The following is a 26,275-nucleotide window of genomic DNA, read 5'->3' as shown; positions in this document are numbered from 1 at the left end:
TGTGGAGGGGGCTGGCAAAGTGCCCCCGGTGGAGGGGCTGGCCCAGCCGCAGATGCCCAGGTAACATCAGCTTTGTTAAGGCACAATGTTCCCCTGTGTCTGGCGTTTACTGTTATCACTCACCAGATCGTACAGAGGTAAATGTCACCCCTGCCTCTGGTCAGTTATCACAAATGTCAAATTAATGGAGTTCACATTAGAGCCCGTGGGCCGGGTGGGGTCCCTGGTCTGTGCAGACACCTCTGCGTGAAGGAAGTGGTGAGTGGGACCCCCAGAGCACACGGTCTCCCTGAACCTCCCCCCATGCACATTCTGAAATTGTCCCTCACCCAATATCCTGTATTTCCCAGAATTCAAAAATTAAAGTCCCCCTAACACAAGAGTCGCTAGGGGCCACGCTGGGTGTTGAGGCGGTGGGGCGCGGGGGATGGGTCACGCTTGAGGAGCCGCAGGAGGCCCCTGGCGTCCTGTGCGAGGGAACTAGTTCCCGAGCTGATTTGCATGCGCCACCCTGGCCGTCCGTGAAGAAGGCCGTAATTACAAAGGGACACAACCGCGCGCCCTCCGGGATGCAGCCGGTCCTGGCACCAAGGCGCTGCTCTCCTTCCTAGGCGCCGCCTGCTGACCCAGGAGAGCCTGCCTTTGGCTGCCCAGCACCCCTCAAGGTTTGAAATTTGGGAACCAAAAAAAAATCAAAAAATATTCATTTATTTATTTATTTTTTATTTTTTTAATTTTTTTCGGTACTGGGGATTGAACCCAGGGGCACTCGACCCCTGAGCCACGTCCCCAGCCTAGTTTTATTTAGAGACAGGGTCTCACTGAGTTGCTTAGCGCCTCGCTGGAACTCGCCATCCTCCTGCCTCGGCCTCCTGAGCCGCTGGGATTGCCAGTGTGCACCACTGTGCCCAGCTTCAAAAGTATTTTTTTAAACAAAAATTAAAATGTTAAAACAACGACAGAAAGAACAGTGTTGGTCACTGTGAGACATTACAGGTGAGCCAGAAGGACCCACGGACTACTGCGCTCCCAGGTAGCGGCTCCCAGGTAGCGGGAGGAGGGCACCAGGTCTGCTGAGGGCCTGCCGTGTGCGCGCGATCCACACGCTCCGCACGCTCCGCCTGGGCTTCATAGCAGCGCACAGGCAGCTGCTCCCGTCCCTCTTGTGCCACTGACAAACCGAAAGGTTGTGTAGCTGTCTCCGGTTGCACAGCTGACAGTAGGACCAGGACCAGGGCCGTCCAGGGAAAGCTGGGCCTTCTAGAGGGGCGCTCACTGACCTCCCGCAGAACCGGGCATAACTGCCTCGGGGAGAGCTCTAGGCAGGGTTGAGGGTCAGTCTGGGTCCAGGCTAAGGGTCCTCCTCTGACAGACCTGCCAGGGTCCAAACTCCGCATTGAGGTCGCCATCAGCCGCTTGAGGAAAGGATCCCTGTCTGGCAGCCACTTCGTGCCCTTGGAAAGTGGCTTGATGGACGTCCATCCCGGGAGCTCTCCATGGTGCCGTTGGGGCTCGCGGACTTGAATTCCTTTCTTTTTATGCCGGGTTCTCCCGAGATGGTGCATTGGAGAGCTTTTGAACTCACTTAGAAACCTGGAGCCCAGCCGCGTGGCCCCGTCTCTTTCCGCTCCACTCAGTGCCGAGCTGTGCTGTGAACAGACGTGTGACTGGCTGACTTGGTGGCTGCGCAGCCGGCCGGGTCGGGGAGCTGTGCTCTTCTGTCTGCTGGGGGGTGGGCACCAGGCGTGAGGCCCTCAGCGCTGCGAGCTTAGAAAGGGGCTTCAGCTGCCCGCCTTCTCCCTCGGGCTGTCCCTGGATGGAAAGCCCAGGGGACGTGCCACAGACCTGGGTCCCTTTGCTGGTTTCTCGCCTCCTGACTGGTTCTGGGAAAGCCCCCGCCTCACCTGGGGACCTGGGCGGAGGTGGCTGAGGGCCAGACTGCTGGGCCGCCCCTTCCCAGCCCCTGCGCCCTCCCTGATTCCCGCGTCCTTGCGTTGGGGATACTTCACCGTCCCTGGCAAGGCTGCGCCCCTGCCCGCCACGAGGACGTCCTCGAAATAGGTTCTGCGCTTCAGCTGCTGTCCAGGGTATAGTGGGTTCTTCCTTCTGCAACTTGCTTCTTAAAAAATCAAAAACGCACAGGCCACACGTCAGGAGTGCGGTGGCCGAGGAGCTCGGGCTGCGGCTGGCTCACCCTGGCGAGCCGGTTGATCCCCTTGGATACAGCGTGGGGCGCGTCCTTAACCTTCCTGTTCCCGCAGACGACGAAAACGTCCTCTGGACCCTGGAGTCATGAAAATACTCCTGATGTCAGCTGCTCCGGGCCCAGTCCTGGGCCAGGGTGGGCGCTCTGGACTTGTCTGGAGGTCTCTCCCTGGCAGGCCGTGGGGAGGGCAGAGGCAGAGCCAGCGGGCGGCGTGCTGCGGGGTCCACCACGACCCACCCTGGGCCTTGGGGTGTCAGGCTGATGCTGCGGGGGCTTCAGAGACGCCCTGCCTGCCTCCTGGCAGTCCCAGCAGGGTCCGTTAAGGTGCTCCATTGGCTCCCGTGTGGACCCGCCGGCCCCACCCTCCAGGGGGGAGCTCTGCCACACGCAGGCCTGTCACCTGGCAGGAGGCAGAGCCAGCTGTCCCCCTGGCAGCCTGTCCTGCCTGGGCCGCCAGAGCAGCCGGCCACCTCACCCGGCCTGCGGCCTCGGGCTCTCTTGAAACCCTCGACGGGGGTGCAGGAGAGCGGGGCCTCCCCGGGGAAACGCCCCTCGGGGCCTCCCGGCCGGCCCGCCAGGCTCTCCTCTGCAGCCTGGGCTCCATCTGCTGTCTTTCTCTGGCCTTTGGGGCGTCTGTCAAACTAAACCAGCGGGGGTCTCATTTTCACATCCTGTCACCTAGAGCCAGAGTGGCCCAAAGGACAGGCTCTGGAAACGGGCCCAGGTCCAGACGCTGCCCTGCCACGGATCCCTTCCTGGGCCTCGGGTCCTCCTCACAGAGCCGGCTCGGTGGGAGGCTCAGTCGGGCTGGGTGGCGCGGCCCGTGCTGGGCTCACGGCCTCTCCCGTCCCCGCAGAAGGAGCTGGAGAACTACGAAGCCCCTTTCCACTTCCTGGCCAAGCAGTTCCACCAGCTGTACCAGGAGAGGGTGGAGACGTTCCACACCCTGGTGTGAGGCGCGGCGGCGGCGTCTCCCGGGAAGGCGAGCGGAGCTGGACGGCCTCTGCATCCGCGAATAAAATCAGGAGGAGACCCAGGAGCGCTGTGTCCGTCCTTGGCCGGCAGCCCTGGCCCTGCCGGTCCTGCGCAGCACCCCCGGGAGCCCTGCCCCTCTGGGGGTCACCACTGTTGGAGTGGGGGTCCCGTCCACCGCATGGCTGGGTGCGGAGGGCCTTGCACCGGGCCAGCAGGCCACCGCGGTTTGGGCACAGCCTGGACTCCATGGCCGAAGTGAGGCCGGGCCTGTCCCAGCTCCCTGGAGGGGACCGCTGTCCCTGGCCGGGCAGTGCCCTCCCGGAGCCTCGTCCTGTGAAGGGCAGCCCTGCACACCCAGGAGCCCCCGCCCAGCCTCTTCCCTCAGGGCCACTTCTCAGTGAGCCGGGCAGCCGTCCCCCTGCGCCGCGCTCCGCCTCTCCATCCTGCCTCTGCTCCAGCTCCGTCCCTCCAGATGCCCCGCTGAGACCCACAGAGGCCCCTGGCCGCCTTGCTGCCCGCTGTGGTCCTGTGGCTTCGCCCTTCCCAGCCCCATCCCTCCCGTCAGTCCCCGGCCTCTGCCCCGGGCTGGGTGGGCAGACCTGGGTGTGTCCCGGGGTCATGGCAGCCATGGACTGAATCTGCCTCCCGGGTAGGACCTGCCCGACTGCCCGGGCATTCTAGCTGACCTCGCCGTCCCCCGCTCTGGACAGCCCACCGCTCGGGAGCAGCAGGGGCGCCACGGCCTGTTCTCGCTCCCCGTCCCCTCCCCTCCCCGCGTGGGTGGGGTCAGGCTGCCTGGGGTCGCAGGACGGGTAACAGGTGGCTCCAGCCTGCAGTCACCCAGGCTCTGCCCAGGCCACCACCAAGTCACTACCCAGGGCAGAGGCCGCCCCGGGCATCGTCCTAGGCCCTGGTGACCCCAAGGTGCTGGCCTGTGTCCCACGTGGGAGCCTGAATGCTGGACCAAGGGGACGTGGCGGGCAGTGTTTCCCGTCACCCCAAGCTGCACCCAGGGCCTGGGACTGGACAGTTGGTGCCGAGGAGTCGCAGCCTCAAGGTCACATTCCTTGGCCGCCAGGAGCCGCCCCCACCTCCCCGTCCTCCTCGTGCCCAGCATTATGCTGGGAGCCTGGGGAGCGGCCACTAGTACCGTCCTGGGCCCAGTGAGCCGACGGTGACCAGGCGCACACGTCTCGTGCCAGGCCCTCTTCCAGGTGCAGGACTTGCCTCCCGGCGAGGCTCGTGCCCTCGGGCTGGTGTCCTCTGGGAGGACAGCTGTCTGACCACAGGTTGTGGTGGTCAGGGGTTAGGGGAGGGTGTGCGGGCCAGGGGCAGCTGCAGTGTCCTCGAGGTGACGTTGAGCAGGACTGGAGAGAGGCCAGACCGACTGGCACCCTGAGGCACCCCTCAGGAGGAACGTGGCCACTCGGTCCCCAGCGGCCAGCTCGGGACTGCAAGATGAGCAGGAGGGCACGGGCGGGTCGCCCCGTCCCTCCCTGGAGTGGCCAGCAGGGCCTCCCGGAGGCTGAGGGGCAGAGAGGAAGGTCCTCAGCCTCCACGGCATCCGTCCTGCTGTGCGAGGCCTGGGCGTGTGCTGGCCCCTTGGCCGCCCTTGGCCTCACCTGGTTCCCCAGCGGGAGGGTGCGTGGGAGGGTGGCGGGCCGAGGGCCTGGGGAGGCCGTGCTTCCAGGGAGGCTGTGTGGGAGGCAGCCCTGGTCCCCGGCCGCCTGGAGCCGTTCCTGTGGCTGGGACGGTGCACCGCGGGGCCCAGGGAGGCTCAGGGCCAGGGGCGGCGGGCAGCAGGGGCTGTGGGAAGGCCTTGGGCCTCGGTGCTGAGGCGTCGAGGGTGTGGGTTTTTCTGGTTTTCTGGTGGTTTTAGTTGTTGATGGGCCTTTATTTTATTCACTTGTGTCTGTGGTGCTGAGACGCGAACCCAGGGCCGCACACAGGCCCGGCGAGCGCCCCGCGGAGCCCAGCCAGCACACAGCTGGACGTTGGGGACTAAGACTTTCCTGGCCCCGCTGGGGGGGCGGGAAGAACAGATCAGCTGATCCCAGTCAGGACTGAAGACCGTGCCAAGCCCACCCGGAGCCAGGGGAGCCTCCCGGGTCGGCCTTCCTGTCCCGGCCACCTCTGTGCAGTCGCGGGAAGAGCCTGGGCCCAGGGACAGCGCCATGTCTGGCAGGCGGGGGCGGGGGCGGGAGTCCCTGCTGCTGGGACGCATTCCAGACAAGGGGCTGCCAAGGCCCTGAGGCACCAAGCTGGACCCTCTCGAGGGAGGTGCAATGTGCGTTCGGGCAAGAGAACCGCCCTGACCTTGGGAGGCGAGGGTCAGAGGGCAGCCGCACGCAGGGTGAGCGAGTTTGAAGGGGTTTTGCTCAGAGCAGAGGAATGGGAGGCTTTTCAGAGAGAAGTGGGGAGCCGCCGAAGGCTTTGGTGACTCAGCTCGACCTCTGCTCCCGAATGACCGGCCGGGAAGGCTGGGGGACGGCGGCCGGAGGGGCCTGCAGGCGGGCGGTGGGGCGAGCTGGGCCGACAGCCTGAGCTGGAGTTGGGGAGCACGGTCGAGGGTCCTCAGGCTGCGGAATGTGCTGCGTCTTCAACGCCCTCCTTTACTGACTTCAGAGACGTCGGGTGAGGAGCCCAGCGCTGGCCCCGGGCACCACGACGCTCAGGGACGCCATGCCCATGCCGCCCCGCTTCTGCCCAACTGGGAAGCAGAGCGGATAAACAGGAGGCGGGGCAGAGAGCTCTGTCCACCCCGAAGACTCGGGGAAGACTCGTCGGGGGATACTGAGCAGGCCGCTCACGAGCCACTGAGACGTGAGGAGAGTGCGCAGTCACCGAGGCCATCGTGCAACCGGCTGTGGGGCAGAAGGGAGAGACCAGGGCGGCATGGGGGGCTAGAGACCAGGAGAGCACAGAGTGGGTTTCTGGAGGAAGGACGGTATCTGCTCTTCCTTGTGGATCCTTAGAAGCAGCTGGGGGTTAGTGGAAAGAGCACCCAAAATAGAATTACTGCTGTGTGTTCTTAGGCAAGGCACTTACCCCCTCTGTTCCTCAGCTTCCCATTTGATCAAATGAGAATATCACCAACTTCGCCAATTTTTGTGTGTGGATTAAGAAACGTAAAAGCCTCTTTTTTCAAGGCATGATATGTAGGAAACGTTATATGCACAATAGGTGATTTCCAGATTTTCTAAGGAAATATCTATTTTATCTGGAAAATAGCTATTGTTTTCTTATGAACATGAAAGTGATAAATGTTTAACTGCAAAACAAGGAGAAGGAAGAGGAAGAAACTGCAGGGAGGCCCACAGAGTGAGGCCAGCCTCCTCAGAGCCCCCAGGCTCTCATCCGGGCGGTGGACGCCGTCTCCCGCCTCGGCACGTGAAGGTCTATACGTGCTCGAACCGGAAACCACGAGCAAGTGCCCGTCTGCGCTGGCCCTCCCTGCCCACCTGACCACCCTGTGGACCCGACTTCCAGACAAACACATGAAGTCTCACTTGTCATTTTATTTCTGTTTTAAATCATGAAAACGAATTCAGAGACAGACAGACAGACAGCACCTGCTTCCCCGACGGTTAGCCGAGGCACCAGGTCCGCCACGCCCACCCTCCCATTGCACCCGTCACTGTCCCTGTTGGCAGTTTGAAGCCAAGGCCAGCGCTGTCCTGTGGCCACCGTCACCGCTGATGGGTGGACGGTCATCGTCCGGGGGCGTCTCAGGTCTGGTCCTCACGCAGCCTCCCATCACCTCCCGGCTCCTCCTCGGGCTGGTTCATGCCACGACTCCCTGGTGGCCCTCTGGCCGCGCAGGTGGCCGGCTGTCACTCGGGAGGCGCGGGCGCGCCGTCGCGGAGCCCCGCCCGGTGTCCCTGCAGGGCAGGTTCCTGGGAGGGGACCTTCCGGGTCCAAGCCTGCGCACTTTTAAAGGGCTTTTAACAGCACGTGACAAATGGCCCTGCAGAGACCGGGACGCGCCACGCTCCCTCCAGCAGGGAGGGCGCCCTGCACAGCTGGGGTGCTAACCAGAGGGAACTAAAGGGACCGCGCGGAAAGGAGAGGAGGACGGGAGGCCCGGCCATGGGGCAGGGCGGCCACGGAGCCCCGGGGCCCCGACGCGGCAGCCCCGGCCATGGGTGTGCGGAGGGCCCTGGGCACAGCCCGCCGGTGACGGTGGCAGATGAAGTTCCGAGGCAGCTATTGAACCGAGGCTGAGAACAGAGCGAGGCAACGACTCTTCGATCCTTCTAATTAGAGCTGCTGTCCAGCGACCTGGGAGCAGGCTGCCCGCCAGGCTGGGAGGGGACGCCGGCTGCGGCAGCCCTGGGTCGGGGGTGGCGCTGCCCTCGGATCCCAGGCGGGAGGCCGGTGTCCTGAGGGCGCAGAGGCCCACTGGGTGGGCAGCGCTCTGGCAAGACCGTCTGGGCTTGGGCCTGGCTGGGGCCCGGGAGGCGGGCAGAGCTGCCACCACCTGGAGGTGACCTGGCTCCAGCCGGTCCCTCCGCCACCTCCTCTTTCTCGTTTGCTGAAGCTTAAAAACCAAAGTGGATCCCAAACATGAGAAGAGCGAGTGAGAGACGCCGTGTACGCAGGAAAGCGGCCTCGGCCGGTCAGGCCGCCCAGCGGGTGGCCAGGACACCCCTCCAGGCCGCCCGGCCCTTTACCTGTCTGCCCACATACCGGGGCAGAGCTGGTGGGGTCCTAAGTGACCTGCCCTCCGATTGCCCAAGCCATGCCCACAGCGAGCATCGACTGTCCCCACCAGGGCCACACTGGCCAGGGATGCCCGGGGCGCTGTGGCCTGCTGTCCAGCCAGGAGCGGGGCTAGAGGGAGCTCCGTGGGGTGGCGCTTGCCGCATGCGCGAGGCCCCAGCTCCACCCGGCACCCTCTCTGGAGGAGCCAGGATCCCTGTGCCGTCCACACGTCGCGTCCAGACCGCGCTTTCCAGGGCAAGGCGCGAGCTTGGCGCCCAGGCTCACGGACGGGTGCCCCAGGCGTGGCCCCGAGAGCCCCTCTGCCCCTCGGCTCGGCCGCCTCCCGGGGCTGCCGGCTGGGGAGCTGAGGGCGCCGGGCGGGCCCTGAGCCCTGCCGCCACACCCGAGGCTCGCCAGCGCCTCTCTCGCTTGACCTTCTGTGTCCTGGCCGAGGAGGCCACGGGCCTGCGGCCACTGTTCCCAGCCGTCGGCCGTGGGAGTCTCAGGACAGCGCCCGGGAAGGGGTCTCACCTCTGTCCCTGTTGTGCACGCGGGTTCGGGGACGCCGCCCACAAACAGCGCGAGGCCTGGCGCCATCGTGCCAGGCTCTGGAGTCCCGCCGCCTCGGTGCCAGCCTCCGCTGCGCCACCTCCTCGCGGGTGACCTGGGCGAGTCGCCTCACCCCAGGCCCCGTACCTCCTCCTCCCGCGAGGCGCAGGAGTGACCGGCGGGTCTTCTCAGAGCGCTGAGCCCAGGCCAGAGCAAACAAGGGCCAGGTATCATCACTGTCACCTCCTGGACGACCCCACGGAGCCAGCCTGCTGTCCCCACTGTCCACCCAAAGGGCCCCTGAGGGCGGGAGACCTGGCCACCCTGCGCGTGACCCCAGGCATGAGTGGCCCCCTCCCTGGGACCCCAGAAGGGTCTAGAGGGAGCCCAGTTGGGGCTGGGAGGCCTCAGCCAGACCGTCCCCGGCAGCCCTGGGCAGGCGAGCAGGGCCTGACGGCCAGCCAGGCAGAGCCCACGGGTCTGGCCCGCTGGCTCTGAGCACCACTGAGCGCCAGGGCCATTCCAGGAGCGGGGTCTGCAGCTGACAGGGCAGGCGAGACCCCCTCATGTCTCACGGGGCACATTCTACTGGGGGTGGACAGCAAGGAGGTTCACAAATACGTATATCAAGTTGTAGAAAACCCAGGAAGAAAAGACCAAAGCCCTCAGAGCAAGGCTACAGAGCAGGCTACCGGGAGGAAGCTGTCCGTTAAGGGCCTCTCTGCATGGTCAGGCAGGACAGGAACCAGCAGTGAAGTTGGGAAACTGTACCTGCTAGAGGGAACTCACGTGCAAAGGTCCTGGGGCAGAGAGTGTGGGTGATGAAAGGTGGACATTCCTGGGCACTGGGCGAGGGCATCACAGGGCAGAAGAGGTGTGTTCGGCTTTGACACCCTGACCTGGCGTGGTCCCTGGAGTGTAGCGGGAGCTGCAGGAGGGCTGTGGTGGGAAGGGAGTGGGCGATTTCAGGACCCGGGTGCCCATACCCTCCAGTTGCTTCCTTCATTCATTTGCTCACCCGACAGTCATGGAGCACAAGGTGAGACGGGTGCAGGACTGGCCTCGGCTCAGACCACTCTCCAGCGCCACAGCGGCCTCTCTGGGGCCTCCTGGCTGGCGGTAGGTGGGGTTCCGGCATGGCCCCTGCTCTCTCGCTCCGGAGCCCAGGTGGCCTGAGGGACAGAGCTGGTCTGCAGGTCGGGGCCAGAGCAGCCCCTGCGCAAAGAGGAAGCCTGGGGTCCCGGGAGGAGGGAGCGGAGGGAACACCCTGGTCCTCGGTCCGCTGTCCCGTCTGTAGGACCCGCCGCGCGTCCACTGCCTCTGGAGAGTGGAAGGTTGGAGGGGAACGTGCAGCTGTGGCCGTGGCAGCCCTGGGCGGGGGAAGCGGCCACACACCGCAGGGACCGTCCTCCCTCCTGGCCAGGACGGCAGGAGCTGCCTAGGAGCGCCGGGGCTGGTGGGCGGCTTCTGTCCTCACGGCCGGGGACGCCCACCCAGCGCCCACGCCCAGGCCGCCTCCGGCCGCCCTCTGTACACGGGCAGGGACCTCCACTTCCGGCTCAGCGAGCAGCTCTGAGCTGCTGGTAGAGGACAGGCGGCGACCCGGCTCCATCGCACCCGCCCAACACCACCCAGGCCACGGACTCTGCCCGTTTGAGGGACAGGACACTGAGGCCCAGGGAGGTGAGGTCAGGGTCACTCAGGAGGCAGCGCGTGCCCAGGCAGACGGGCGGGCACCCGGGAAGGACGCCAGCCGCGAGGCCGGCCCAGGGGAGCAGCTGTCCCGGAGGATGCGCTCAGGAGGGGCGTGGCCCCCGGGGAGGCCGAGGCCAGGCGCTCAGGAGGCCCTCGCAGACACGCCGCCCTTTCCTTTCTCCGGGGACCCAGGGAAGGTCCTGCCACCACACAAGCCGCCCAGCGAGGGGCTCACTGCGGTCAGGCCCTGCGGAGCCCCAGGGCGCAATCTCCGCACCCTGCACTGCTGGGCGCCAGGCGGGGTGGCAGAGGCCCTGCCAGGCCATGCTGCACGGTGGCCAGGCCAGCTGAGCTCAGGACAGCAGGCGGGGCCGGGAGCCGAGGAGCAGAGGGGCTGGCGGCCGGCCGTTCCGCTGGCGCTCACTCACGAGGCCATCTGCTCGGCGGGGCGGGCGCAGGCGCTGGGGCAGAAGCAGCACCCGGGCAGCCACGTGCCGCCCCAGGGCCTGCGCGCTCGGGAGGCCCAGCTGGCCTACCCGCTGCAGCTGCCGGCCGGGCTCCTTGGTGCAGCCCCTCCCTCCCCAGAGGCCCAGAGTCTGTGGCCGAGAGGGCGGGAGACAGCGCTGCAGGCGGGTGTGGGGCACGGAGCCCAGGTACCCCTGCCCTGGGCGGCGCCCAGGCTGTGGTCAGTGTTGGTCCCCAGAAGGATCCCCAGAGAATGACCCTGGCCAGCCCCATGCACAGCTCAGGCACCGGCACCGTCCCCGTGTCCTCAGAAGAGGTTGGCCTGTCTGCTTGCAGCCCTCCAAGGCCCCCGGGACTGGAGCCCTCCCAGAGGACAGTGGAGGCTGGGGTGGGAGGACCCTGAGCCCCCCGGGCCCCCCACGTGCACTTTCACACTCCGTTCAGAGACTCTTCAGCCCCCGTCCCCTCCCGTTGCCCACGGTGTTAGTGGGACACTGACCATGCTTTACTCTGGGTTCCTCCGGTGACAGAGCCTGCCAGTGCTCAGGGGCAGGAGGGCACTGGGCATCCAGAACTCCTGGGGTGGAGGACGGCGACGGGCGGGGCTGCCAGCAAGAATGAGAAGCAGCCTCAGCGGCCTCTGGGGTGGGCAGTTAGCCGCTGCGCCACTGTGGGCCTCTCTCACAGGGCGTGCAAGCTGACTGACGTCACATGTGCAGAGGGCTTGCCGGTGGCTGGACTTGGTAAGTACTGGATGGGTCTGAGCTGTATCGTCAGTGATAACGCTGTCATTTTGTTAATGATAACCATGTCTTTATGCTCCCTCCTACCTCAGGACCTTTGCATAAGCTGTTCCCGCTGCCCAACCTCCCTCCACCTGGTTATTGTCTGCTTTTCCTTCTGTTCATGGTTCCGCAGCGCCTCCTCAGGAAGGCCCCGCCCCCAACCCTGGATTCCAGCAGGGCTTTCCCCTCGGACATGCTACTCTGCCCCTCTCGAGCGGAGCGTCTGGTCACTGATGCCACCTCGTATTTATTTGCATAGTTCTTTGGGAAGCCTCTCTTGCTTCTGTCCCACTGGGCCTCCAGCTCCATGCGGGCACTGGCGGGGTCTGTTGCTCAGGGTGGAGCCCAACGTCAGTATGAAGCCTCTGGAAAGAAGCCGGTGGCACAGGAGCAAGGAACCTGAAGGTCAGTGGCCACGGGCACAAGGGACGGAACGTGCCCCGCGAACTCCAGGCGGCAGTGACTTCAGGACGTGCCGCGGGGCTGCCTTTCTTCTGCGGCAGTGTTGAAATGCCCGTCCTGAGCCGAGCACACGCAGTCTCTGCCCTCACAGAACTTTCTGTCCCCTGAGGGCATTGCTGCAGGGAGCTTGGCGGAGAGGAGGACCCGGGAGCAGAGACAGGAAGTCCAGGAGCAGCTGCAGGCCTGCGGCGCTGCCGGCTTCACCTTCCTCCTGAGCACCAGGACTACATTTCCCAGCCTCCTTGCAGTTTGCTGCAGTCATAGGACCAACTGTGACCAATGGGCTATGGGAGGAAGTGACGTGCTGCTCTTCTGGTCCGAGCCATAGAATCCTCCCCCTGATCCTGCACACTGTCCACAGGCCCAAGGAGACCAGAGCCAGGGTCAGCAAACTTTCTGTAAAGGCCAGAAGGCAAATATTTTAAGTTTTCTGGATCGTACAGTCTGTCACAGTAAATCTACTTTGTCATCGTGTGCTAAAGCAGCTATTGACAAAATGTCAGTGGATGGGCATGGCTGTGTCTCAATAAAACTTTATTTACAAGGAAAACAGGCTGTAGGTTGCCAACCTGCATCCCAGAGGATGGTAGAGGCGTTGGGTGGAAGGGACCTGAGGCTCTGTGTCATTTCATGGAGCGAAGCCCGTGGGCCTCACGCTAGCCAACTTTTACTCCGAATGAAAAAGAAACTTGTTGAGATGCTGAGGTTTGGGGGTTATCATCATCGTCATCATTAGTAATTGTACTAGTAGTATATTGAACCCCAGGCGATTAATCGTTGAACCACATCTCCAGCCCTTTTTATTTTTATTTTTAATTAGAGACAGGGTCTTTCTAAGTTTCTCAGGGCCTCGCTAAGTTACCGAGGCTGACTTTGAACTTGCAATCCTCCTGCCTCAGCCTCCAAGTCGCTGGGATTACAGGTGTGCACCACCCTACCTGGTGGGATTATTTTTTTTTAATAACAGGTAGTTTATCCAAACTAATAAGTAAGACTTCACAGAGGTGGTGACGTTCATCTTGTGTTGACAGGTGAAGTCACTGCTCGGGGAGGCAAGAGGAAGAGGGGCGTTCTTAGGAAAGACAGAACCCACGTGAGCCGACTGATAAGAGTGCAGCAGAGCATTTGTGCTGTGAGAGGACATAAAAAGTGGTCACCAGGGAAGAAACTAGGACTCGAATGCTCGAGTAACGAGGCGGGGAGGGTGGAGTGTGCTCACCTGCGCCCTGCTGTTCCGGGCACATCCTGCATTTCCCCCATTTCTCCCTGGGCACCCCTGCCTGTGTGCCCTTCATTCTGCCACCTGCTAAAATCCCACCCTTCTTTCAGGACATAATGAAATCCCTGCCTTCTGTGTGTGGAGAGGCCACCAGGCCTCTCAGCACGAATACAGGCTTTGAGGCCAGACAGAACTGGGTTCAGATCCCAGCTCAGTCAATAAGAGAAGCTAAAGAACAAACTTTGCCTACAGAAGAGCCCAAATTTGCTGAATTTGAAAACTTTTCATTCCTAGTCTCTCCACGTGGCAATTCTCAAAATAAGAAATGATCTCCAGGCAATGATCAAAGCCAGGGTCACAAGCAGAAAAATAGTGAGACCCAAGCGCACAACCACAAAGCCTTTGGTGAGACCTCAGAGAGGTTTAAGGTAGCGCCTCCTGGACCCTCAGACCAGGAAACCCTGTTCTACTGGACAAGAGGGCATCTGCGACTCTTGAGGACGGCTTGCCCAGAGTCCAAGGGAAGGAGAGTTTGGGAATGTGCCTTTGTCTGACCGGAGGGATTAATACACTTACCCTGATTCTTAAGAAGCCCACACGACTTTTAAAGGAACGGTAGTGAAGGAGAGAGAGGGAGAAAGCGCCAGGTGAAAAGGAAGCCTCTGGGCTCGCGCACCCTGTGGGAAGGAAACTGAGAAAAACTACTCAGACACAAACACCCTTCGCTCCTTGAAGGAGCCCCAGGGTGATGCAGTGGAAGGAACTGAGCGTCCAGAGCTCAGTCAGAGCCGCGAAGAACCCGTGCCAGCACTTGAAGGGAGCACCAATCCAGGGCTGGCAACATGTGCCAGGCGGATTCTGTGACTGCTCTGGACCCCGGCTTCCCCCCTTTTAGTTTGGGGGTGTCTGTGGAGGTTGCCCTACACCTGCCCCCGTGTGGCTGGGCGTGGGGAGCAGGCAGATGATTCAGCTCCTCGATCGCTGGTCTTCCTACAGAATGAGTGGTCCTCAGGGAGCCCCACCCACACCTGCTCCCCTTTAGATTCCCGCGTCCAGGATGTGGAGCTGTTGACAGGAAGAGGCCTCGGGAGAGGGCATTTGCCCGTGGGGACCGGCCTCGGTCTGCCAGAGCGGCTGCGATGACGTCCCGCAGACAACAGGAGTTTTTCCCTCAGAGGCTGGAGTGTGGCGGGGTGGCTTCCTCTGAGCCTCTCTTCTGGACTCAGGGAGGGCCGTCTTCTTTCCAGCGTCACATGCTGTCCCCCGAGTGTGTCAGCGTCCCAGCCCCTTCTTGCGGGGACACCGGTCATTGCATCAGGGCCACCCCTGAAGACCATTAAGCACCTCTTTAAAGACCTGTCTCCAAAAACAGTCACATTCCGAGGCGTGGGGCGTCCCACGTGGCTTTGGAGGAGGCAGTTCAGCCCGTGACAGGGTGACTTTGAGGACCACCTGTGATGGTGAGTGTTCCACAGACTCCCCATCCCCCCCCACATCTGCAAGTGACCTTGCCACTCCTCCAAGAAAGGGGGTCGAGGCCGGGCGCAGTGGCGCTCGCCCGTAATCCCAGCGGCTCAGGAGGCTGACGCAGGGGGGCCACAGGTTCAAAGCCAGTCTCAGCAATGGCGGGGCCCCAAGCGCCTCCGTGAGACTCTGTCTCTAAGTAAAATGCAAACGTGCTGGCGATGTGGCTGGGTGGTCAGTGCCCCTGGTTCAACCCCCAGTCCTCCCACCAAAAACGAAAGAAGTGGGGTCTGTGTCCCCTCCCCTTGGCCCTGCATGGACCTGTGGCGCTGGTCATGGAAGGCGACTTGGCCTCTCAGAGCCCAGCCACCATGCTGCAGGGGAGCCTGGGCCACGCGGGGAGGCCCTGTGTAGGGCAGCCGGCGGCTCCAGGCGAGGTCCAGACAGACCTGGAAGGCAAGAGGCCAAGTACCGCACTCCCAGTCCATCCAACAGTGACCAAAGGAGAGACCCCCCGAGAGGGACAAGGCTGGGCCCAGCGACACCCCACCACGAGCGGCGGTGGCCACGTCTTTCTGCTCAGCCCCCAGGTTGACCCCGGCGGCTTGACCACTGAGCCGCATCCGCAGCCCTTCTCGTATCTTTGTTTGGAGACGGGGCCTGGCTGGGCTTCTGAGGGACAGACGCTGGGAACCAGCCTCGGTGGGCCGGGGCCACACCACGGCCAGCTGCAGAGGAAGCTGTGGCCCCGGCCGCGCCGCGCCTGCCTGGACCGCTTCCTGTCCTGCCGACCAGGCCCACCCCAGCCCTGGCCTCTGGGTCTGGCAGGTCTCCTCCGTCGCACTCTGTTCCTCGTCCCGTTTGGGGGACCGGGCGTGCTCTCCTCGCCTCCCTGCCTGCCCCTCCCGGCCGGTTCCCCCAGCTGCCCGCTCCTCTCCGTCCCTTCCTTCTCCAGTGCCTCTCCTGTCCTGGTCCTCCCTGGGGGCAGGCTGGCTGGCCCCCTGTCCGTCTGCCTCTCCTCTTCTCCCTGCAGGTCTGGGCAGGAGCCCCGTCCCCCCACTCCCTCTGGGCCTCGCCTGTCCTGCCGCTTCCCTCCCGCAAACCGGGTGAGCGCCGTGGCCTTGGAGCCGGGCAGCTGGAGGCGAGGCGCCCGAGGACGGGGACGGGGACGGGGACAGGGACAGGGACGGGGACGGGACGGCTTTATTTTTACACCGTCCTTGGGCAGACGAGGTGTGCGCGGGTGGGGTCACGTGCTCGTGGGAGGGGACCAGGACGACGAATGGCACTCGCCATTAATATAGGTCAGTGGCTGCGCTGCGTCCCCGATGGTCCCCGGGCGAGGAGAGCCTGTCATCTGGGCCGTTCCTGCAGAGGTGGCCACCAGCCGCTCAGGGAAGCTGCTCAGAGGCACCAGGGGTGGCGTGGCCATGGGCGAGGCCCTCCCTCCTGCTGCACCCCGTCTTCAGGGTCCCGGCCGTCCCCTGAGGCAGGGGGACGGGCCACGGTCACACACAACGCGCGACCCTCTGCCCTTGCCGGGTTCTGCCGCCGCCCTCTGGGCGCCCTGTCTGATTTCTCTGGGCCTCAGCATCCTCGTCTGAAAGACAGGAGGACCGCTCCCGGGAAGGGGCCCCGGACCATCACACAGCAGGAGGGACGGTGCCCCAGGGCTCGCCTTCCAGCTCCAGACGCCACCCCCATGTCCCCAGGGTCACCTGACCCCGACCTGAACATGGCTCCACAGTCCTGGTGAGCCGCCACAGGGCGTGCAGAAGTCCTGGCGGCGGTGGGCAGGGATGGCCGCGGCAGGCACCTCCTCGTGCCACCAGGAGCAATGAGTGCCCTCTGTGCCCGGGCACCGTGCTGGGAGGGCACGAAGGCAGACACGGTGCCAGCCCTTGTGGGGCTCACATTCTGAGAGGGTGACACAAAAGGATCCCAGAGAGGCCATACAAATTCAAAGCAGATGGCGCAGAGTGCGGGAGACGGAGCTGCCAGAGGGACTCGCCCGGGAACATAACTTCCACAGAGGAGGCAGGAAGGTGCGTCTCCCAGGACGTGAAGGCCGCGGCGGTCTGCGGAGGAGCAGGTGCGGCCAGGGGAAGAGCACGTGCAAAGGCCCTGGAGCAGCCGAGAGCACAGAGATGGAGGAATGGAACGGTGGCCGGGACGGAGGCAGATCTGCAGGGGAGCCAGAGGGGCCAGGAGGGTAGCGAGCCCCCCGGGGCAGAAAGCTAACAGCCCCTGCCTGCTATGCCGGGAAGAGGCGGCCGAGGAGCCGGAGCAAACAGGAGACCCCGAGGAGCAGCTGGGCAGGGCTGCAGCGGCTGCGCCAGACCAAGTGGCGGGGCCTTACGGTGTGCAGGGCCCCGGGCAGCCCCCGGGAGAGCCGCGTCCTGGAGAGTCACCTGTCCGCCCCCACCAGGCCCCCGGTCCGTCCTCTGGCCCAGGAGGGCTCCCAGCCCCTCTCAGGCGGGCAGTCGGGGCAGGAGCGTGGGCTCCCTGTGCCTTCCACGCTCTGCCCACGCGTCTGTCGCAGAGGCTCCGTCCCCCCAGCTGCCCCTGCCCAGTCCCCAGCCGCAAGGCCACCCGAGACGTGACCAGTGACGAGGCCCGACTCCGCTGCCCGCGACCGCATCCCCGCCCCGGCCTCCGCCAAGGGGCCGAGTTCCCGGGGCCCGAGGGACGGGGGGCTGTGCTGCCAGGGCGGGTCCTTGTCACAGACGCACTGCCACCGCACTGCTCTCCAACGCCCGACGCGGGCGGGGGCAGGTCCCCGGGGACAGACGACGCAGAAAAGGAGGCTCCAAGGCCGGGTGGGCCCCGAGTGGGGGGCGCGGAGCCGCTAGCCTGGGCCTGGCCGACCCGGAGCGCGAGGGACAGGGCTCAGCCAGCCCGTTGCACCTGGTGTCACAGAAGCGGCTGGTGGCCCCGCTCAGAGCTGCTCAGCCGAGGGTCGAGGGTCAGGCAGAACCAGACGACCCCGCCCGAGCTGCCAACGGGCGCGCAGACGGCGGCTGGAAGGCAGCAGCCGTGGGGCACAGGCGCCGTGGGAGGCGCATGCTCACCGGAGGGGCAGAGCTGGGCGTGGGGGCATCGGGATTCCGGGATTCTGCCGGGTCGTGCTTCCATCTCAGGCTGCCTCAGACCCCATCTGAAAACAGAGCATGAATAAGTGATCAAACAACAAGACGCCGCTCCGTCCCGCCAGCCGGTGACCTGGAGAGGGCCTTCGGCAGGGGCTCTGTTCTCTGGCTGCGTCAGACGTACTCCGTCATCCCCAGCAAACAACACCGCCTGGGACACAGGCGGAGCCCAGCCTCTGTCCTCAAGGAGCTCACCAGGCTCCCTGAGAGGGTAGGATGCGCACGCCGAGGGACCCACAGGGCAGCCACTCGGGCAAGGGAGGAGGGGTCGAGCGTTCCCCAGGACTGACGGCGTGGGAGTGTCTCGGGAAGGGATGACACCTACCAGCACTCAGGAGCCCACCAGGCATGTGCAAAGGCCCTGAGGTACTACAGACCAGGGGTCTAAGAGAGCTTTGGCACTGGTGGAGCATAAAGCTGAGAATAAAGTAAGATGGCCCCAGAGGTGGGTCGGGGCCCAGGCAGCCTCTGCCCCCACAGAATCGCTCGGTTTCCTGGAGACGCCAACAACACTTCGTACGGCGGGAGGCACCGATGCCCTCCTGTGCCCAGCGTCAGGGAGACGTCCAAGATCAGAGGGAGCCACTGGGGACTTACACAGCGCCGCTGTGCACAAGCAGGGCGTTAGGCAGCTGTGCCACATGGGAAGCAGGAGTCACAGGCTAACAGAATCGTCCATCTCTGCCGCCTCGACTCTCCCAGAGCAAACCCTTCGGGAAGCCCACAGGGTCACAGAGGGCCACCCTGCAAGGGAACGAGGTGGACATGGTGAGGGCCGAGGAGCTCGGGTATGGGCTGCCATCTTCGTGGTCGTAGAAGAGGGAGCCTGTGAAGCAGACTCGGGGCGGAGCAAGCCGTGTGCACATCCGGGAAAGGGGGCACGGTCGGAGCAAAGGCCCTGAGGCCATGGTGAACCTGGTGTGGTGGGAGCGAGGTGAGCCTGCGGGAAGTGGGCAGAGGACCGTCGTGGGCCAGGAGGCCGGGCCGGGGGCCTGGGGCCTCTGCAGCCCCGCGCGCTTCCCTGAGCAGCAGAAGCGGCTGTGGCTGACTCAGGCCTTCAGGTTCTTCCAGCCACTGTGCTGGGAAGGGACGGAGGCAAGGCCGGGTCACAGCAGGCAGACCAGACAGGATGGCGCAGGGTCCGGGCAAGAGAGGACAGCGGTCACACAGGTGGAGACGGCAGAGGTTTTATTATTGTTGTTATTTTTGGAACTGGGTGTGGCTCTGCTGCCCAGGCTGGCCTTGATCTCCTGGGCTGCAGCGAGCCTCCTGTCTCAGCCTCCCACTCAGCTGGCACGCGCCTCACCACGCCGCACGGCCGGTGCGTCCTCGGGTTCCTTGCGGCAGAGCCCCGAGAACGGGAGGCCCAGCTGGACCCTCCTGCTCCCTGCCCTCCAGCCTCACCTTCCTCTTCCCCTAACCGGGCCAGGGCCCCCCGGTGCTGGGGAAGGGCCACCGATGGTCCCCACCCTCATTAAAGGTGGGCGCGTGCAGGTGCTAGAAGCAGCGACGCTGTGGCTCTGGTGACAACGTGGAGGATGGGAGGACAGGGCCGGAGGGCTGGGGCGCTCCTCCCGGGCCAAGGTCACTGCGTGTCGAGGAGGCCGCCCGGCTACCCACGGGGACAATGCGCAGGTGGCGGTGGCCCGTTTCCACCGCGGGGCCGGCCACCGCGACGTAGTCGACTGGGGCCAGCTGCCCAGGGTGCCCGTCCACAGTGACACAGCGTCCGCCCGGACCCTGCGAGACCCGCCACTCAGGCCCCGCGGGATCCCAACAACCAGGCCTGGGAGGGCGGCGTGGCCCCCGGCACCAGCCCGGGCCTCAGGGACACAGGCCAGGGGACCGTCCCCGTGAGGGCGACGGCACCTGCCCAGCCAGCGCGTCCAGGGCCTTGGCCTGTGGCGACTCACGGCGCCTCGGGAACCGGCAGGATCATGTGATGGGAAGCAGTGGGACCCTGGGACCGACGGAGGCAAAGAAAATGGGGCTGGGGTGTCACGGGGCGTGTGGGCCAGTTTGCAGAATCGACGGGACAGGGCCCCGGGTCTGAGGCAGCAGGAAAGACGGCCGCCCCCGCAGGCCCTGACGGGTGACGGTCTTTATCCTTAGCCGGGGTCTCTCCTGCCTGGGAGGGTGGGGGGTCCCTGTGTCTCCCTGTTCTAGACACGAGGTCCTGGACGGGGGGTCCCACGAGCTGAGCTGGCGTCAGGGAGGGCAGGCCACCTCCACGGACAGTGCCCCAAGACGGGACCCAAGGGACGCAGGAAATTGCCCTCTAAGAAATCAGGGCTGTAGCCAGAAGAGGGAGGGGCTGCTCTGGGGGCCCCAGGCAGCCGAGCCCGTGACCTTGGCACGGGAGGCCGGCCCAGCGCGGCCCACAGCCTGTGCCACCCCGAGCAAACCATTTTCCGTCTCCTCCTTGGTTTCCTCACCTGTCCAGGGAGGCGAGGCGCGAGACCCTCTGGGTGGACACCTCCCTCAGTGCCCCGAGGCTGGGGCTCAGCAAGCAGGACCCCACGGAGCAGGAGGCTGGGGTCCCAGACCCCCAGAGACGAGAGACCCCGAGCCGACAGAGCACTTGGGGGGAGATGGGTCAGTGCCCTGCTGCCTTCCAAAGCCCAGGTGAACCTCCCCTCCTCCCCTGCCTCCCGCCCCCAGGGAGCCCGCGAGCAGGTCGCTGAGCAGCCGAGCGTCCAACCCGCAGGGCACCAGGAGCTGGGTCAAGCCACATGGGGTGCAGGCAGAGGGGTGCCCACACCTGTGTGGCGAGGACCGCGGGTTCCCAGCGCCCACACGTCCCAAGTCGGGGGCCCTGGGAGCCCAAGCTGTGAGGGGGACTCCACCATCGGGGAGCTGTGGGGGGAGATGGCGCAGAGCTGCGTCTTCAAGCTCTCAAGAACACGCACACACGCACACACACATGCACATGCACACACGTGCGTGCACACACACATGCTCACACACACGCACACACATGCACATGCACACACATGCACACATACATGCACACACGCACACACGCACACACACATGCACATGCACACACACACGCACACACACACACACACGCCCAGAGGACAGGAGCGTGCCGGCTCGCAGGCGACCCCAATGAGCAGGACAGAGCCATAATGACCAACGTGGACCTGTCTCTTTTAGTAACTGGAGGTGCCCGGGAGGTCAGGAGTGGCCAGGGGTGGCCTGCAGGAAGCCAATGCCCGGCCAGCAGCCGGGCTCAGAGAGCCGTGGGCAGGGAGAAGGGAGGGCGGCCTTCTGCCCACCTCTGCCAGGCTCCTCCGGCCGGCCGGTCTGCACTGTCACCTCTGGGTTTGGGGCTGGGAGCTTGCCGGACCCCCTCGCAGGACAGGGAGCCCCTGTCCACTGGGGAATCTGAAGCGTAAACAAGCCCCTGGCTGCGCTGCCGGGGCTTTGCAGGCGGCTGTGTGGGGCTTGGGTCGGCACAGGGACACTCTCCCCTGACAGTCCTGCTGGGCTTCCTCCCTTATCCCAGGAGGGGCACCCGGGGCAGGGGCTCCACACGGGAGGCCCAGATCCACCATCACCCCCTGCGTGACGTAGGACAAGTCACCGTCCCTCTCAGACCCGGGGTCCTCGCCTGCCCTGCCATCCTGACACCCCGCTCAGGGAATCTATGAAGATGTGAGAGACTGTGTGGGAAGGTCCCCACACTGGCCGTGCCACGGACCTGTGACTTGTCACCTCTGAAAATTGTCTCCAGCTACTGTCCCCAGGCCAGGAATCAGCTCTGATGCTGCGGAAGCCGACCCACCCACTCACGCTGGGCCAGGGGGGCGGCCAGAGTGAGCCCCTCTTCTGGAGGGACAGGGCCCAGCCTCCGCCCTGGCCGACAGAGGAGCCGTTGATGTTTGCTGAGCACCTATTTGGTGCCCGGCTCCCACCAGCTCCTCTGCTCGGGGACCCCCGAGGTAACAAGTCCCGCCTCCCCACTTCCAGAGGGCTGGCAGGGTGGCAGCCCACGCCAGGAGTGCCCCAGCTCCCGGGCCAGCGGGCAGGCAGCGCCTCTGCTGGCTCGCCCTGCCCTGCCGGTGCCCCGCAGGCTGCCGTCCAGAGCTGGGCTTTCCTCCCCCCCAGGAGCTCACCCGGAGCAGCGTCCCCAGCCTCACGCAGGAAGGCTCCGTGACAGCGAGGGCGTGGGCCCAGGGACAGGAGCGGGGTCAGAGTGACGCTGCTCCCCACGGGCCACCCGGCGGCACGGATGGGCCCAGGTGACACCTGGACCCGCGTCCTCCTCTCTAGGACCATGGTGGGCACCATAAGCCACGGCGGGCGCCTCGTGACGTGTGCCCTGCGACGCAAGAGGCCCAGGAGGGGCGGGCGCACGTGGTGTCGCTCGCAAGCCAAGGGGACACCGAGCGGGAAGGGTGACGCCGCTGCTCCTGCTGGTCGAGGACACTGGGTGCCTTGGGACCCTCGGAGGGCGGTTCCTAAGTGAGGTAGTGACGATGGCGCGGCTTCCGGCCCCACGGAGCGCCTTGAGAGCCCAGCTCCGTCCACCCTGCGACACCTGACCAGATAGCACTGTCCCTCTGAGCAGCAGAGGGTCACACTGAGACCTGGGGGCAAGGTGACTTTCCCAAGGTCACACTGCTGGGCCGCGGTGATCCAGGACCAGACCCCGAGGGAGCCCTGGTCACCCCCGTGGGGGCTGCGATGGAGGGAAGCGGCCCCTGTCCAGCTCCAGCACCACCGCCGGGCCGGGCGCCCTGCACAGCAGCACCAGCTGGGGCCAGCGCCCTCACACGGCGCCCGGGCTCCCTGGAAGCAGAGCAGAACCCCTGCTCTCAAGACTCCTGTGCTTTTAGAAAACCACTTGGCCATTTGAAAGCCGGAGCCTATTTGTGTGAGGCATTGCCAGAAAGAGTCGCCCGCCCGTGCTTTTAACACCTGTCTGGACTTGACAATCCCCGCAGGCTCTGCAAACCCCCCGCCCCCAGAGGTCCTGAAGCCAAAGGGGCTGGGAGTTGCGATGACCTGGGCTCTCGTCTGAGTCTCTTACCACTAATTGCTGTGTGCCCCTGGGTGAAGCCCAGCCCTCTCTGAGCCTCAGTTTTCTCAACTATAAAATAAGGTAGCAGATTCTCCCGTCCTCCCAGGTGTCTGCTCACTCTGGCTTTCAGAGAGCCGGGTCAGTTGTGTGCTGGTCTTTGGGACTGATCGAATGTAAGCCTTTGTAATTTTTAAAAATGTTTTCATCTCCTGCACGTGCATAGCCTCAATTTAGCTCTAAAACAGAAGTACGGTCATTCCATCCTGCAGAGAGGGACGCTGAGGTGTGAGGGCTTGAAGTCCCTCGCCCTGTGTCCCAGAGCTGGAATCCTGGCCCAGGCTCGGGTCGGGGCTCCTTCCCCCACCCCCTGAGAACAGGCCCTGCCCACCCTCCGAGGAAGGTGAGAGACCAGTGGGGAGGACCCGTCTTAACCCTCAGCCTGCCGCCCAGCCTGGACCCCACGCCCAGCCTCTCCCTCCTGTCCCACCCCGGAGGCAGGAATGGAAAAGCTACACTCGTCTTTGGAGTCACTGAGTCTGGCGTGGCTTGTTCTGCAGGCATACGGAGACCAACAGCCCCTGCTGTGACTCCCTACTTACATGATCGAGGGCGGAGGCACAGGACATCTGGAGACACACGCGAGCACGCAGCCAGCTGGTGACAGAACCCTGGCAGCAGGGCCTGGAGCCCTGACCACGGGGCAGGGCGGGGACTCTGGAGAAGACTCCAGATGCCCCCTAGTGAGACAAACCAGAGGAAGCAGAGAATCGTGTGGTTTGTGTTCAGAGTGGCTGCAGTTTGGACCTCGAACACCCTCCAGAGGCCCATATGTGGCAGGGCAGTTCCCAGCCCCTGGCCAGACCTGGTGGAAGGAATTTCTACAAGAGAATTGGGGGACTCTGCGCTTCCTGGCTGCCAGGAGGGGACAGCCATGTGCTCCTGCCGTGATATGCTCTGCTGCTACAGGCCCAAAGTAACCGGTCAGGTGACCATGGACCAAAATAAACCTTTCCTCCTTCAAGTTGATTCTCTCTGGTATTTTGTTGCAGTAACACGAAGCTGACCAACACAGATGCCAGACAGAGGTAGGCATGTTGAGCAATTCCCAAGGTGAAAGTGAAGTGAATGGAGGGGTGTCACCCTTTCTAGCGCTTTAAAGACTCTTTCCACAGACGGGCTAGTCTCTTGGGAGTGGGTTCCACAGAGAGGCATTCAAAGCACAATCGGCTGGCCTGGGTCACAGCCACTGCTGAGCACCACAGAGGGAGTGACCACCCTCTGGTAAGATGTCGCTGGTAAGATGCGTCCCTATCTGGCTTCTGGAGGAAGAGAGGAGACGGTGGGCCAGGGTCGAGGAAAGGAGGCAGTTTACACAGAAGGGACGTGTGGAAGGGAGAGTCTAAATCCTTTTATTGAAAGAACTTCACGAACATCATCTGTGGCCCTCCCACGTCCCTCTCGGTGTCCCTGCTGAGCCAACAGACATCAAGGCCCAAAAGAGGGACGGGAGTGATGGAGATAAAATAAGAGCGAGCGGTTTCCTGAGTGGATGGGAATCCAGATCTCCAGAGCCCCGGGCAAGGCGTGGTGGGAGGACAGCAGCAGCGGCCCGGACCGACCTCTGAACGCCCTCCCAGTCCTTGGGGCCCAAATCCTGAGTGACAGGGAAACTGAAACCCAGGCCACAGCCCGGCTGGCCAGAGCCAGATGGCCAAGCCTTCGCCTGAGGGTCACTGTCCCTTGTCTTCCAGGAGTCTCCCCTCGGCAGACCCCAAAACCCACCGTGTACGCTAAGACTTTCCACCAAAAAGGGAAGCATCCTGATGAGAACCGAGAATGGATCGCGAGCCGCCAGCCGCTCGGGCCCGGACCCCACTGAGCGCTCTGCTTTCGGACGAGTCTCTTCAGCCTCACACGCACAATTGCCTCCTCTTACCCAAGATTTTCACTGCCGAGGTTTCAGTCACCTGTGGCCACGCAGAGCCAGCACGGCACAATGAAGGACTTTGAGGGAGAAAGAGACCCTCTTCGCATAGCACTTATCACAGCCTGCTGTTACAAGGCCTGGTTTATAATTTGTTATTGCTGTCAATCTCCTGTTATGCCGGGTGATAAGCTGAAGCCTATTGTAGGTGCGTATGTACAGGAAGGGACCAGGATACACAGGGGTTGCCCTAGTCACTGCTGGGGACAACCCCAGGCCGCTTGGAGCGTGGGCCCCATGGAGAGGGGTCTACTGCACTGTCCCCTCCACCAAAATGCCCTTCCTTCCGTTGTCTGCCTCAAGCTCCTGCTCAGCCTTCAGTGCCCAGCTCAAAGCCGCCCACGAAGGAGAATGCGCTTCCTTCCGTGCCCAGCCCCTCGGTCTGGCTTGACATCCACCAAACGAAGAAAGGGATCATCCGGGGAAGTGGGGCTAAGTACCTTGAACCAGCTGTTGCTTCTGACTCTCGCTCGATCCTCACACCTACAGACGGATTCTAGCACCTGGCGCGCACGACCTTCCGCCACACCGCTGCCCAGCCTCTGGGGCCACTTCCCTGGCGTCGGCTCCTTTGCCCCCTTGCTGGGAAGCCCTGACCTCCGTGGTCCAGCCCCAAAGAGGTGTGCAGTCAGGGCCCCAGTTCAGACACCGGCCGTCTCAAGAGCTGCGCCGCTTAGCCAGGTCCCTCAGACACCCCAGGGATCTGCGCGATGTGCAGCAGTGACTCGTAAAACTCACCTCCTGCTCCCTCTGCCTCCCTCAGCGCCCCAGAGTTCCTCGACACCCCAGTGCCAAGCGCAGGCCTTCTTGTCCTGCCCCTCCCTCCCTGGCTTCCCAAACTCTAGTCAAGAATCAGCAAATCCCGTTAGTGGACAGCAGGAGCCTCGGCGTGTCCTTCCTGGTGGCTGCTGGGCGGTTCTGTTACCACCTCTCCTTTTACACCCACTGAACAATTCTTTGCTGCCTCTGGTCTGCTTCTCTAGGGAGCATCTGTAATCTCCCCCACTGAGTCCTCCCGCCTCGTCGTCTCCCTCCACCCGCTGACCCGCGCGACTGTACCACAAAGGAGACCAAGTCAGAGTGGGCGCCCCAAACCTCCCTCATCCACCGAGTCCACACTCCCCAAAGTCAAAATGGCAAAGGGTCTCTTGGCTGGGTCTCCACATCTCCACTTAACCCCTTACCCACCTACCCGGGGTTCAGGTAGGTTCCCCTAAAAATGCACCTGCAGAACCCGCCGTTTCCTCAGGAGAGAGCGAGCTCAGGGAGTGTTTAGCCACAGGATCCACTGAACTTGACCTTGTGGGGGGCTTCCTCAGAACAAGCACAACCAGCAGGACCCACGGAGCACCTTGGGCACCGCAGCACCCGTGTGACCCCAGCCGTGCCCTGGAGATCTGCCTGGTGGGTGCTCTCCTGGAATTGGGGCTGCTTGACCACGAGTCCCTGCACCTCATCAGACGCCAGCATGGCGGGTCCCCCGTCGCACAGGGCTGTGTCTACACCGGCCTCTCAGAACTCACTCTCCAGACAGTCAGTACGCATTTTATAAGCAGCATAGATCAATTGGAAAAGTGAATTACCCTTGG

General features: G+C 63.9%; 1 protein-coding gene across 9 annotated transcripts in view; it reads left to right on the top strand.

Moving 5' to 3' along the window:
* The window catches only part of Ift27 (intraflagellar transport 27), a 33,246-nt gene extending 9,584 nt beyond the window's left edge, over window positions 1-23,662 (top strand). For 2 of the 9 annotated variants that reach the window (XM_047548474.1, XM_047548475.1), the window contains exon 8: window positions 11,430-12,466. In XM_047548474.1, coding sequence (XP_047404430.1) covers window positions 11,430-11,888 — 459 coding nt within the window. In that variant the 3' untranslated portion in view covers window positions 11,889-12,466. Of the gene's footprint in view, window positions 1-3,062; window positions 11,112-11,281; window positions 11,338-11,429; window positions 12,467-23,259 lie in introns of those variants that run through there. The other 7 variants (XM_047548481.1, XM_047548488.1, XM_047548486.1 and 4 more) reach the window with 6 other exon arrangements.
* Window positions 23,663-26,275: the final 2,613 nt, after the last annotated feature.

The sequence above is a fragment of the Sciurus carolinensis genome, chromosome 4 (genome assembly GCF_902686445.1).
Source record: "Sciurus carolinensis chromosome 4, mSciCar1.2, whole genome shotgun sequence".
NCBI classification, from domain to species: domain Eukaryota; kingdom Metazoa; phylum Chordata; class Mammalia; order Rodentia; family Sciuridae; genus Sciurus; species Sciurus carolinensis.
Note: the sequence above shows the minus strand (reverse complement) of the source record. Positions and strands in the feature narration are given on the sequence as shown.